Source organism: Sinocyclocheilus anshuiensis, unplaced genomic scaffold, assembly GCF_001515605.1.
Source record: "Sinocyclocheilus anshuiensis isolate Anshui unplaced genomic scaffold, SAMN03320099.WGS_v1.1 scaffold1658, whole genome shotgun sequence".
Classification (NCBI taxonomy): domain Eukaryota; kingdom Metazoa; phylum Chordata; class Actinopteri; order Cypriniformes; family Cyprinidae; genus Sinocyclocheilus; species Sinocyclocheilus anshuiensis.
The window spans coordinates 532,962-546,448 of NW_015547302.1; the positions used below are offsets into that span (position 1 = coordinate 532,962).

Here is a 13,487-nt window from a genome sequence, read left to right on the forward strand (position 1 = left end):
AGGTTACTGCTCCAATTGTTGCTTAAATAATACATAACCGAATTTGCCAATTTAGCCGATATTATGAATGCTGAACGTCTTTTCTTGCTCCCTGTAAATTACAGTAGGCCCAATTTTCGGGCTACAAGTAACCACAGTTGAATTTATTTTCTCTTTTTTTTTGGCGTCTGATATGTAACCGATTTAAGTGAAATTTAACACAAAAATCGCATTAATCATAAGCCACCATGCTAAAAACTCAAAGACAATTTCTGAGGGAACCCAAATTAGCCTTCAGGACAAGCAAACTGGCGTCATGACAGCTCTATTTTAATAAATGAAAAGTAGAAAAGTATTCCTATAATCATATCTATTTTTAAGACTTATCAGATGATTTCACAATGTTTAGAGCTGCTTTATTGCCCAAGTGTGTGTGTGTGTGTGTGCTTAAGCCTCCCTCGCTCTCAGACTCGCACAGTTCACCCCTCAGCCTCTCCTTACAATAACAGCGCGTGATGGATGATGGCGGCGGGCTTGTTATTGTCTTGCGCCATCAAACCGTTTTGTCTCACCGCGCGGATTTCTGTAATTCTGCGAGAGAGCAGTGATGACTAGTTTAATGTGGAATACAGTTATATACGCGGGGGCAGTGTTTTTCTAAGCTTTAAGGCCGCGGCGTGGCTGTGACATCGGGCGTCCCATCATCGGTAACTCCGGGTAACTCGTGCTCTCGCGCCCCTCAGAGGAGTGCTGCATAAATATCTGTCCGCGCGCTATAAACATAACGGTCACAACCCCGCGCGAAATTAAACAACGGCTGCACAGTGAGATTAAGAGCCGCGCGATTCACTGGTCTAAAAACAACTGACCTTAAACACGGACCACGTCAGCCTACAGTATTTTTCTGGCCTGACTACTTAAAAAATTCGGGGGAATTAACTTATACGTTTTTGGAGAAGTTTCTCGATCTCTATTGGAAGCGCTCGCTTTGATTTCCAAAACGGTTAAGGCCATGCTTATCTGATGACAGATATATCATGATAAAGAGAAGGTTTACGTTTCTTCCGATTAAGGGAATTAATCACGTTATCTCTTGCAGGCAGGGTGACAGGGTGACATGTCCTCTCGCCAGAGATCTTGAGAGAAAAAGGTGGGGCGAAATGATAACAAGGTTCACACAGGTCAAAGCAAAGTGAATAAACATGAACTCTGTCCATGCTCGATCAAAGAGGTAACCTGCATCACTTGAAACTATAAAATTTTTATTTACAATGATTCTAATGCAAACAGCAAAGGCGCGTGATATTATGACACTCCTCGTCACCAAAGCCCTATATGCATAATGATTTCTCGTGTTTTTAATAATAAAAAAGTAAAGACAGAATCTTTAAAAAAAACAGCTGCATAAAATTACACATTGTTGCCTTGAACCAGCAAGGCCCAAGTGTGAATATTTAAATAGATATCAATTTCTCTTTACAGGAATGCGAGTGAGGATGTCGTCCCCATTATTCCCACTCGTGTTTAGATAGGAGATGACGTGTTATTCTTTTTTTAATTAAAATATTTAAAATAGGTCCATGTTTTAAGTCCATCTGGTGTATCAGGAAGCTGTAGTCCCACATAAACGTGTAGAATTCATAATTTCTTTAAGTTCATTTTCTGGTTTGCCCGCCACCATAAACGGCCACGTCTGTGGAAAAAAAAAGTATGAATGAAAGTTCAATTAAAATGGGTAAACACACCAAATAACCGAGAACTAATAACTTTTGTTTGTTTAAAAAAAAAATATAGGCCTACATGGTAAACATAACCTAGGCTACATGACTGAGGATATTCTATACCATTTCGTCAAGTACTATAACCGTCAATAAACTATTGAAATAAAAAGCAAGACCGTGTCGGTCATGTAGCCTATAATTTCTGAAGGACTAATTATTTTCAGAACATGCTTATTTTAAGCCTGATTATTTACCATTTATACACTTAAAGTAAAAACTTAAATTTAATTCCTGCCTCCATTTAAACTAAAATCAAAACAGTTCAACGCACTAAAACTTAAAACCTAAGTTTAATTTCTGCCTCCATTTTGTAGGCCACGTAAAATCAAAGTAAAGTGTTGCCAAAGTCAACTTTTGGAACATTGAATAAAATCGAACTAAAATTCTGAAAATTCATAAAAACGGATAAAAATGACAGAAATTATTGTTAACTGGTTGGAAGTAAGGATGTTAAAATAACCAAAGCATGGTACATTACTATACCATAAACGTATCTTGCTTACTGGGATTGTTTATTTTGTTTTGTTTTTTTATTTGCAAAAAGTTTTTAAAAAGTCTCTCACCAGGTTGACTGGATGTATGTAGCCATTCTCGTATTTGTCATTGGCGAGTATCTGTCGCAGGTGCGCGATGTAGCTGGAGGCCAGCCGCAGCGTGTCCAGCTTGGAGAGTTTGGTGTCCGGCGGAACCCACGGTAACGTCGTCTTCAACCGGGAGAACGCTTTGCTCAGCACGCGCATCCTTGCCCTCTCGCGCGCGTTCGCCGCGTTCCTCTGGACCTGCTTGCCCTCTTGGGCTACACCATTGGGCGCCGATTTACGCATTGCGGCTGATTTGCGCCTTTTCCCCGTACATTCTGTAACCGAGGCCCCTTCGCAGTTGGAGCTGTCCTCCGTGCTCTCGTTTGATGTCCCCGGATCTTTACCGGAACCGAATTTCAAAAGACTATCCAGCAGCTCAGACTCGTGAAATTCATCCACATCGCTGATGGAGCCGGTGGACATGTTGAGCTGGAGACAAGGATGTAGTGGAGAAAAGTAAGTCTGAGGAGATGCGAGTTTGTGCTTCTCTAAATGGACCTGGAGATAACGCGACTGCCGTCGGAGCAGAAACGTGTCATGCGCGAGTTGAGGATGAGCGTAACTTGTAACTCATGAGCTAAAGGATCTTACCATTTATCTCTCGCGCTCAGGGGCGTAACCCCCGCACGCTTGGTGGAAGCAAACACTAAACCTGCTCAGATAATCACAGTTGTGCACCATTTTTGCAGTGGTATAGTTTAATGTTGTCATTTATCACGCATGCATACAGGAACAGAAAAATCTATGGTAAAAATTGTATGTTTTAATTCACAGTGCATTTTTTTTGGTTAATCTGAATAATTTGGTTTATTAGTTCATATTATAGTATAGTATAAGCATAATTAAAATATTATTATAGGCTATAAGTGTATTACAGTCAATGCCAATAATTGTAAATGTTTCCAAAAAAGATAAAATTAATGTTTTTCAAAGCACAATTCAGCCTCTTCCTCGGTATTTATTAGTAAAACATTTTGTCAGCCTCCTCTTCAATTAAGAAACGTAATTTTGACAAGAAATGTAATTTTTAAATTCTTAATTTCAAAGAAATGTCTAATTGTTTTTTTTTTCTTCTTTTTTTCATTATATCCAATTTAAATGATTAATGCAACTATAGCATTTTTCCCCAAAAACGTTTTTACATAATAATAACAACAACAACAATAATAGCCTAATAATAATAATTATTATTAAAACGTTATATTAAAATTTGAATTCTAAATTTTTAAAAAGTACTGTATTCCGTATTATCAGTTGGAAATAGTAAAATAGCTATAGCCTATATTTATATTTTATAACGGCTGACAAACGTAAATATTAGTGGGTTTCACGTTTAGCATCACCTGCACGGTGCTCTCTGAATTCCTCGGAGTTGTCAGGTGGCATTTGACTGAGGATTTTAATGGTGGGTCTCTGACGGTTAACGGTTAAATAACGGTTGTGCGCGCACTGGAACAGTGGGATTCATAAAATGGTACAGTGGTGACCCCACGCGTAATTGCGCATTGCTCATGGGAGAGTCCGTACAGCTTTCAGCACCGATGCCCTCTAATAGGATCCCACGAGAAGCGTCTCAAATGGCCCACTGGCGCCTCCGGAGGGGCACGTGAAATGGATACTCCGCGTCCCCAAACCCCATGTTTTGCTTTTTTAAATGGTACCCCACACCGGTCTCTAATACAACCGACTAATTCAAGCCAAAACATCCCGATCTGTGCGAGCTCTAAGTGGCGCGGCTGAAGGCGACTCAAGAGTGGTTTTAAATCAGGTGATGATTGCTACGACACACGTGGGGCATCTGCTGCTCCCTCCTCAGCATGTTAATTAATGCCCATCATCTTTAGATGCCCTTAGTTATAGTGACGCACAGATTAAACAAATGCGTAAAACTGCAAAAAGAACGATACGTCCACGTGCTAATAAGCTTAGATATTACCAAAGAAGGAGAGAGAATCTCCAGAGATCTGCCCTCTGACACCTCAGAGTTCCGGTGTCTCACAAACAGCATCCCTTTTCTCTCTCTACCACAGCAAATTACCAAAGGGATTTTAACCTTGCCATAGTTCTTAAACTGACAAATGAATGGACAGATCTTGTTTCTTGCAGTGGCATATCAGGTTTTACTGAGATTACAGGTGTGATAAATCAAAGAGAGTTGTTTTCAATTATCTTAAACTGAAGTAACTGAAAGAACCTTTACAGATGCTCAGTGCAGGTATATAAAAAGTAGGAGGATATGGTAATAGGGCCATACAGTCTTTCTGACTGTGAGTCTCTCTCTTTCTTCCTCCCTGGTGGGTGGGCTGGTCAAAAGAAAATAAAAGCAGGATATAAGATTAATCGTCCTGCCCTGGTGCAGCATTATGTGAAGAGCTTATAGCCACTGTTTTCCACAGTCACTCTCAGACTGAGCTCTCTCGTCTTCCCTGACACTAAAACCCAGAAAGGTAAACAGACAGCTTAATACAGAACAGTCCCATTATTGTATTCAATAACATTATAAAAGGAACTCAGGCATGACCTGCAGAAACCATATTTACATTTATCATTTTGATATATTAGTCACATTTGGAACATTCAAAATGAAATATCTACAGTGGAAAAAAATGCATAAAATGAGAAAAAAGGATGACAAATCAAATGCTCAAATTATTGTTAATATTTTTATAATTATTTATTTAAAAAATAATAACAACAATAAACAGAGAGACTGTATGGTCATAACTATATACTTTTGATTTTTAATATACATGCACTGAGCAATCAACTATAAAAAATCTTTAAACTTGCGTAAAATATCTGAAAAAAAAATTATGCAATTTTAATACCCCCCCCCATATATACACACACATTTTAATGCCTGTGCTGACATTTTTATTTTCATTAATTCTAAATAATTAAAAATAAATAAATAAAATGAATTAATTAATTAATAAAAATGTCAGCACAGGCTTTACAAAATTGACATTTTGCATGCATTTTATTCATTACATAAAATATGGAAATAATGACCATATATGATATCTATTTCAAAATTCTTTTGTGATCACTAACTGCATTTCATTTGTCTTTCAGTTCCTCTGGTATAACGGTGACAGACAGCAACAGGTGAACAGCAGTGTTTGTAAATGAAAAATGGTTGAACAAATGCCACAGAATGTGATTTTCTCAGTTGTGTTAGTGGGGATATCACTAATTAGCTCTATAGGGTCAAAGGTTACTGGAAACTGGACACTCACATGTCCACATCCGACTTAGAACTCAAGCACACACACACACACTCTAATACTGAGATATATACAGACACACACACACACACACACACACACACACACACACACACACAAACACAAACAATAAGGAGAGGTGGTCACCTAACTCGCAAGATGACAGATAACAGCAACTGCACACACACTTAATCTTACATGTACTTCAGCGACATACTCGCTGCAATGTGGCAGCTAACAAATGGCGGTTCCAGGCCAGAACTAAACTCTAGGATGGGAAAAAAATGTAAGTGACAACCCCGGTAAAAAATAAAGAGATGAATTAGAATAACAAAACAAGACAAAAAAAACAAAACAATGATTTATTGGCTTGAATACAAATTATCCAGTTAGGCAGCTCTTGGGTCAAACATTGTGGAGTCACTTAATAAAAACATAACACCTCATGAAAGAGTTTATAACTGACAAACTGTTTAATATAGACAGATGGCATGGTTTTAAATGCTGGTTAAGGACTCTTTTTTTAAAGGAGGAAGCCTGATACAGTACATTGGAATGTATGAGAAAAATCTGTTGGTTAGTGAAGATGTAGGTTTTTGTTTAGATAATCATATACAGTTATGTCTGTACATCTGACCTGTAGGATGGTTAGTGTGTCACAAGGGACACGGACGCAAGCGAGAAGAGAGACAAGGGCATGGAGTGCAGTCTGGGATGAATAATGTCCTGGAATGGATCGGCTGTCAGATATTATCAAGATGTCTTGCAGCTGTGTATGTGTTGTATTTGTGGATGTGTGTGTGTGGCTTGTGTTTATGTTTGTGTGTGTTTTGGGGTAGGGAGGCTGGGAGTGGCGGTGTTACTCCCCTGCATTGTAGCTGCAAACTGCCAAGGTCAATATCCATAGTCGGAATGCACAAGTGTTTTGCCTTGTCGCAAAGTTTTAGGGAGGACACAACAACGCCGGACATAAATACTTACAAAGAAAAATCACTTTAAACAATACAAGAGAGATTCTGTCTTGCTGGGTGTCTTTGGCAGGTTTTGCTACAAACAGAGTCAAACCCTTACAGTGTTTGTCTGTGGTCAGCAATACAGTCGTTGTAAGTTACTGCACGCAGATGGAAACAATAATTCATCTTTGGGGTGTATCTATTGTTATAAATCTGTGATGTACAATCTTTCCTTAGAACAGTGAATGTGGACAAAAACATAAACATTAAAAATAACGTTCTAATAAACACATTCCACATTCAGATGTCAAGGTACATGAAGGCGTGGACATAAACACACACACACACATACATCGGGGTCCATATATTGTCAATAATTTCTATTTTTTCTGTAGGTAAATGACTTAAAGTGCATGTCAGAATAGTATAATGCGCAATGTGGCTGGAATCATACATGATTTTCCAGTTTTAAAATAAACACATAGGATAGTTCCAATAACTTTTTAATATCCCTGTATCCCTACCTGTTTTTCTTATCCATACCTTCAATTACAGAGTCGGTGAGGCCAAAAGATTTGAGGGTCTTTCTTTTATTCATTTTATTCTTATATGTATATGGATTTAATCAATGTGAATGGAAATTTGTTACATGCCATTTTGTCTCTGACCTTCAGTACTGTTATGTGAAAACGTTGGCGTTCTGTCCAGTAAGAAAGTAGGAGAACAGTTCAAAATGTAATACTGTAATTCTCACCAGGCAGTTATTATAAAGATATGTTTATATAAAAGGCAGGCAGGCTTTCTTACACTCAAACACTATGGGTTCATCTTAAAGTTGTGCATGTGGGGACGGCCCGACAGATGTGGGGTCACCCCAAAGCTGTGTTTATGGGAGATTGAGCAGAAAGTTTGATAAATCGATCGTGTGAGGCTGAGGTTATTTACATTATATCTCTCACATGGCCAGAGATAAACGACTCTCTCCTCTATATGAGCTTCATCACACTCAACCTACTGCTCCTCTTCTCATCGCTTATAGTCTATGAGCACACACACTCAAACTCACCAGGTGCATGAAACCTCATACTGTGTGAATGTGTGTAACTATGATGGAGATGGAGCGGGACAGATAGGAAGAGAGAGACTGAGATGGAAGGATGCAATCTTTGTGCATGCTTAGTACTGTGGGAGGGAGTCACATGGGACAGATTTTCAAATGAGCAGAGCCAGCACAATCTATAAAGCTAAAGGTTTCTGTGTCCACAGAGAGCGTGTTATCATCAGGATGAGAGTACAGACCAGTGAGGACAGCTCAGACAGCTAACAACCCCCAAACTTCCCAGCAAAACTCCACTATCAAACCTCCTGTGTCCAAAAAATTGGAGATATCCTGTTTGTGTCACTCTCTTCAAATCTCTTCAGCTTCATGTCTTCCCTACTAGGCTGTGGAAGAACCTTTTGATTCAGATATATCTAGTCAGACAACACCCTTTGCAACCATCCAAAACACCCTATTTATTCAGAATACCTTAGCAACCACATAGTAACACCTTGGAAACCACCCACACCATCATAGCATTACCCTAGGAGTCACTGGGATTATTATTGTTAACTAAACTCAAACTATTAAAACATTTATGATAACAATAATTTTAAAATAATTTGGAATTTAAATTGAAATTAATTTTGAAATAAAACTGAAATAAAAATAAAATGCAAATATTAGATTGAAAAACTTAATCTAAAGGAAAACTAGAAATGTTGCCTTGACAATAACTGAAATAAGCTAAAATTACTAACTGGAAATTAATAAAAAATAAAGCTAAACTAAAAATGAAATATAAACAGATTAAATCTAAATAGTAATATTTAAAAAATAATAACAATAACTGAAAATATAAAATAAATAATATAAAAGTTAAATTTAAATATTAATAAAAACTAAAACAGTATAGAAAAGGTATTAGCATCCTCTCAGAAAACCCTAGCAACACCCTGGTAACCACCCAGAAGACCTTAGCAATGCCCTAGCAACCACTCAGACCACCTTAGAATCCACATAGCAACACTCTGGCAACCCCCAGAACACTTCTGCAACACCCTATAACCACCAAAACACCCCAGTAAAACACCTTAGCAACCTCATAGCAACATCCTTACAACTCAGTTTGAATCAGTTGCCTAGAATTTAACCCCATCCTCATGCACAGAGTGACTATCAACATGAAATAATCCTTACATATGTTTGTTTGTTTTTTAGAAACGGTGCAAGTTGAAATAAGCTTGAATAAAAAGAGCCTGACGCAAATAATCCTAAATTACAGCACTAACACTCACAAACTTCTGTTTTCCTCTCTCATATAGCCTACTGTACATCTGATATTTCTCAACATTCGTGACTGTGTTTTTGCCAATCGGCCCATTAATGGGATAATGAGATGAAGAGAGCTGGCTCTGTGTGGCTCGTTTCGTAATGCCGCATCTGTGACTCATAGCTCACAGAAACACACATCCAGAACTCATACTCCAGCATCATACTTCCATCAGTCTGTTTGACAAGCCTGACACCACTTGTTTATGTCTACAAACAGGAATTAACATCATGCTATAAAAATGAGAGGAGGGAGATAGAGTGAAAGATTTGGATGGATGAAGTGTTTTTTTTCCCTCCTCGTCAGAGGTCAAGGGTCAGGTTTCCGATAGAAAAGTCATATCTTGATGTCTACCGTTTAATGTGATGGGTTCTGCATTCATACATGTGTGCATATGCTCCCACATTCACTCCCCAAATTGTCTTATCACCAAAAATTTGTCTGACAACAGTGCCTGCCAAACAACGCTATGGTAATGAACGGTTCTGAGGTTGGTTCTGACCCACTCCCAGGAAGTCTTGATATCAGTATGGCTCAGATGGAGCTCTCTTGGGCATCTGCAGCACTGAGCTCACAGTTTGAAGCTGATAACCAGGTGGAAAGGCAGACTGGAGTCCGCCGAGTGTCCGCCCAGACGGAGAGAAGCCCTATCGCAGCAGTGATAGAGAGGACATGGTGACTGCCTCTAATGCAATACGTCTCAAACTCCTACGTTATGATACCGTACATGACTGCCTCCCTATTTTCACACACAAATGCACATGGCTTTCTCTATTTTCTATAGATTTCACAGAGAGGCCTATCAGTTCAGGTATGGAGTCCTTCCATTAAATTGCTCGCCTCCATGCTCTATACATTCCTAAAATTTAAATTAAATAATCCATTTACATTTAAATTAAAATTTGTCTTACAGCACAGTGTCATTTCACTCCAAAAACTACATTTGGGAGTTTGACATTTAAGTTGTCATCCACTGAAAATTTCAATATCAGCCCTTTTTCTCTGTGGTATGTTTATGAGAGTTTGTGAGAGAAGTGAATGAATCATAAATGAATTGTTTGTAAATGAATAGTTTCCAAATTAATCAGTAAATGCACTTCACAAATCAGACTGATCTGAGCTTACTTTTTTCAAATGCATTGTAAGCCTAAGTAGATCGTAGAAACTATTGGCACCAATGCTCTCTATGATCTACTAAGGCTTGCGCTACTTTTGGAAAATGCAGTCATGGTTCTAAAATTCAACAAGACCATCTGCAAAAGACCAGTGGAGAGGATAATTATCAGTGAATAGAAATTTATATTTCAGTCTGTTCCTCACATATAGCTAATGTTTTTTTTGTTTCAAAAGAATTGGAATATATCACACAAATCACATATGATACCTTCATGGTACTTTTGTGTCAGTGTGTTCAGCTTGAAAGCTCCGGTCCTCATTCATACTGCAGTAAAAGCATGTTAAAAAGCAATTCTTCAGAACTTCTTTTGTGTTCCACATGAGAAAGAAAGCCATGAGTGTGAATAAATGATGACAAAATATTAATTTTGGGGTGAACTATTCCTATAATGCTATTTTAAAATGGTCAGATCTGAATCTGTAGCATGGAGTTCTTGCACATGGACTGCAGTATTTGTAAATGTTGTGGGGGAAATGGATTGAGGGTCAGAGCAGAGACTGAACCACCAGAACTGCCACTTCAAAATCATCACTTTGTCAGATGGGGTTGGTCTAATGCGCTCTAATGTCTTCCAAAAGGATGTTACTACAGGAAGGAACACGAGGAGAGAGAAGTGGTCCCTGGGGTGTGTGTGTGTGTGTGTGTGTGAACCATAAACATGTGCATCAAAGCAGGCAATGGTTCAAGGAGATGTTGCAGTAAGCGCTAAAGTCTATCAATCAATAACATACTTCATTACATACCACACACACACACACACACACACACACACACACACACACACACACACACACTTACCTACAGAATCATACACAATCGTTCAAAAGTTTGGTAAGATTTTTAATGTTTTTGAAAGAAGTCTCTTTTGTTAATCAAGGCTGCATTTATTTGATCAAAAATACAGTAAAAACAGTAATATTGTGAAATATTATTGCAATTTAAAATGACTGTTTTCTATTTGTGTATATTTTAAAACGTAATTTATTTCTGTGATGGCAAAACTGAATTTTCAGCATCATTACTCCAGTCTTCAGTGTCACATGATCCCTCGGAAATAATTCTCATATGCTGATTTGGTGCTCAAATAGCATTTATTATGATTATCAATGTTGAAAATAGTTGTGCTGGTTAATAGTTTTGTAATAACCATGATACACTTTTTATGATTCAATGATGAATAGAAAGTTCAAAAGTAAAGCATTATTTGAAATATAGATATTTTGTAACATTATAAATGTCTTTACTGTCACTTTTGATCAATTTATGCATAATAAAAGTATTAATTTCTGTTTAAAAAACCCAAACTTCTCAACAGTATTGTACCATAAACTATGGTTTTATATAAGGATGTTCTGTCAGATTTAGCCAACTGTCACCAAAGTATTGCTAAGTAAACCCACACACACACACACACACACACACACACACACGTTTAGGTGTGTAGCGTAAATTAAAATAATTTTTAGACTGTCCAACAGTCTAACGTTAAAGTGTTTAACCAAGCGTGTTTTAACCAAACTCTGAATTACTCTAGAATCAATTTAATGTATGTAAATATGTATACTCTCGGTGAGTTTAGACAGCTAGCGTTTAAACAAGACTTTTATTTTGGTCTGGTGACATGACGTCAAAAGGCTGCACCGCTCCTGCGTCTGTGATTCTGCTGCAGACAGGTTTACGGTTTAAATTGTTTGAGCATTTTGGAGTTTAAGATCATTACATCGATGCAAACTGTTTTATTGTTTTTATAGTTTTTACAAGCAATGATAAATGTTATAACGTTACATTCAATAGCAAGTAATTTTTTTAAGCTAACATATATAAACGTTGTTTCTTTGAACAAACGTTTAGGTGTGTAGAGTAACTGAAGAATAAGGGTCATTAAAACACAATGTCATTTGTTTTCCGCCCCTTTTGTTTGCTCCAGTATTTCTTTATCTCCATCTGTTCTTGCCATGGAATGCAATATCATTAACAGTGACCCTGAAAAGCTAAACTGCTAGACATTTTTCTTCCTTCAAACATATTTGTTACAATTTTGTTTAGTCGGTGGTATTTACGTTTTTATCTTTGTTTATTGTCTGTCTAGCACAGTGCTAAGTGTGTGTCTGCTTCTCAAGAGACCAGCTGCATGCATTCTACGACACTTCCCATGTTCACAAACGCTCTAATGCTCTCTCTATGGAGCTGAAGCTTCATTAGGTATTTAAGCTCTGTTGTATAGAGACGAGGTGAGCAATGACTGATGATTGAGGCGTTCTATTTAACGCCAACACTTGGGGATAGTCAAGATTGAGTGATTCATGTATAATGAGTCTTTCTCTCACTCACTCACATACACATATACATGTACTCACATAGTCAGACACACACACACACACACACACACACATGGATACATATAAACACCTTATACATTTTCCGATTTCTCCCCATGGTCCTTTCATCCTTCTCTTGCTCTGTAAACATGACAGAATTTAGCAGATGAACGAAGTTGAACTCATACAGTGTGGAGTAACACTCATGCTAATGACATTCCTGTACACACACACCTAGATAGTTACTGTTGTCTCTCAAAGGAACAGTTCACACAAAATTAATACATTTTGTCATTTACTCACCCTGCTGTCATTCCAAACCCACCAGACTTTCTTCACTGTAAAAATGTTGCTGCAATTAGTCACAACAACTTAAGTTGGATATTTAAGTTCAAATTTGAACTAAACTAAAGATAACTAAACTTATAATTCAAAGTCAAGCATGAACACTTTTTAAGTTGAAACAACACACTATTACTTATTCTAATGTTAAAATTTAAGCTGTGATAACTACAATCGTTTTTTCATTTGCAAAAGAAGATATTTTGTAGACTGTCTAGGCTGCTTTTTTCCTTAAAGGTGCAATAGGTGATTGTCTTCAGAAACATTTTTTGTTATGCTGGTTGAAAGTCTCTTCACATCCCGATAGCAATCATTAAGTTAAGTGGTCTAAATGTATTTATATGTATTTATATATTCTGAGGAAGGCGTAGGACCAAGAAATGTTTGTCCAATCAAAATGTTCGGTCCGAACATTATGATAGGCTTTCCTACCTGGTTGTCAACATATGTATTTGCATGCCTCTGCACGCTCTGTTTGCGCAGACAGGATACGTCATCAGCGCGTTGTGCAGACAGAGCGAGAATGGCAGACAAACAACAACAACCTGACCTTCCTTCCTTCCTTGGTATTGTAGTACTGTTACTAACTGTACTATAAAGTTTTCTCACCGGTGAATGACACATGATGTAGTAATGTTGTCTCTGGTTGTCTGGTCTATGCTCGTTCATGCGTTTAGGAGGCGTGGCTTAGGACGGCGATTTGCAGGGAGGGTGGGACATATGCTTTCAGCGCTATCAGGCTAAAGTTAGCATTTTC

General features: G+C 37.8%; 1 protein-coding gene across 1 annotated transcript; it reads right to left on the reverse strand.

Moving 5' to 3' along the window:
* Window positions 1-1,280: 1,280 nt before the first annotated feature.
* tcf21 (transcription factor 21) lies at window positions 1,281-2,886 on the reverse strand. The gene is made up of 2 exons (XM_016503773.1): window positions 2,324-2,886; window positions 1,281-1,672 (listed from the first exon to the last, which is right to left on the reverse strand). Exons 1-2 carry the CDS (start codon window positions 2,762-2,764, stop codon window positions 1,583-1,585), a joined length of 531 nt encoding a protein of 176 aa, XP_016359259.1. The 5' UTR covers window positions 2,765-2,886; the 3' UTR covers window positions 1,281-1,582.
* Window positions 2,887-13,487: the final 10,601 nt, after the last annotated feature.

Bases quoted from the DNA above. Each gene is read 5' to 3' on its own strand.
- tcf21 (XM_016503773.1), bottom strand. From the start codon at position 2,764: ATGTCCACCGGCTCCATCAGCGATGTGGATGAATTTCACGAGTCTGAG. The intron at 1,673-2,323 runs GTGAGAGACTTT...TTTTTTCCACAG, and splicing joins ACATACATCCAGTCAACCTG to ACGTGGCCGTTTATGGTGGC.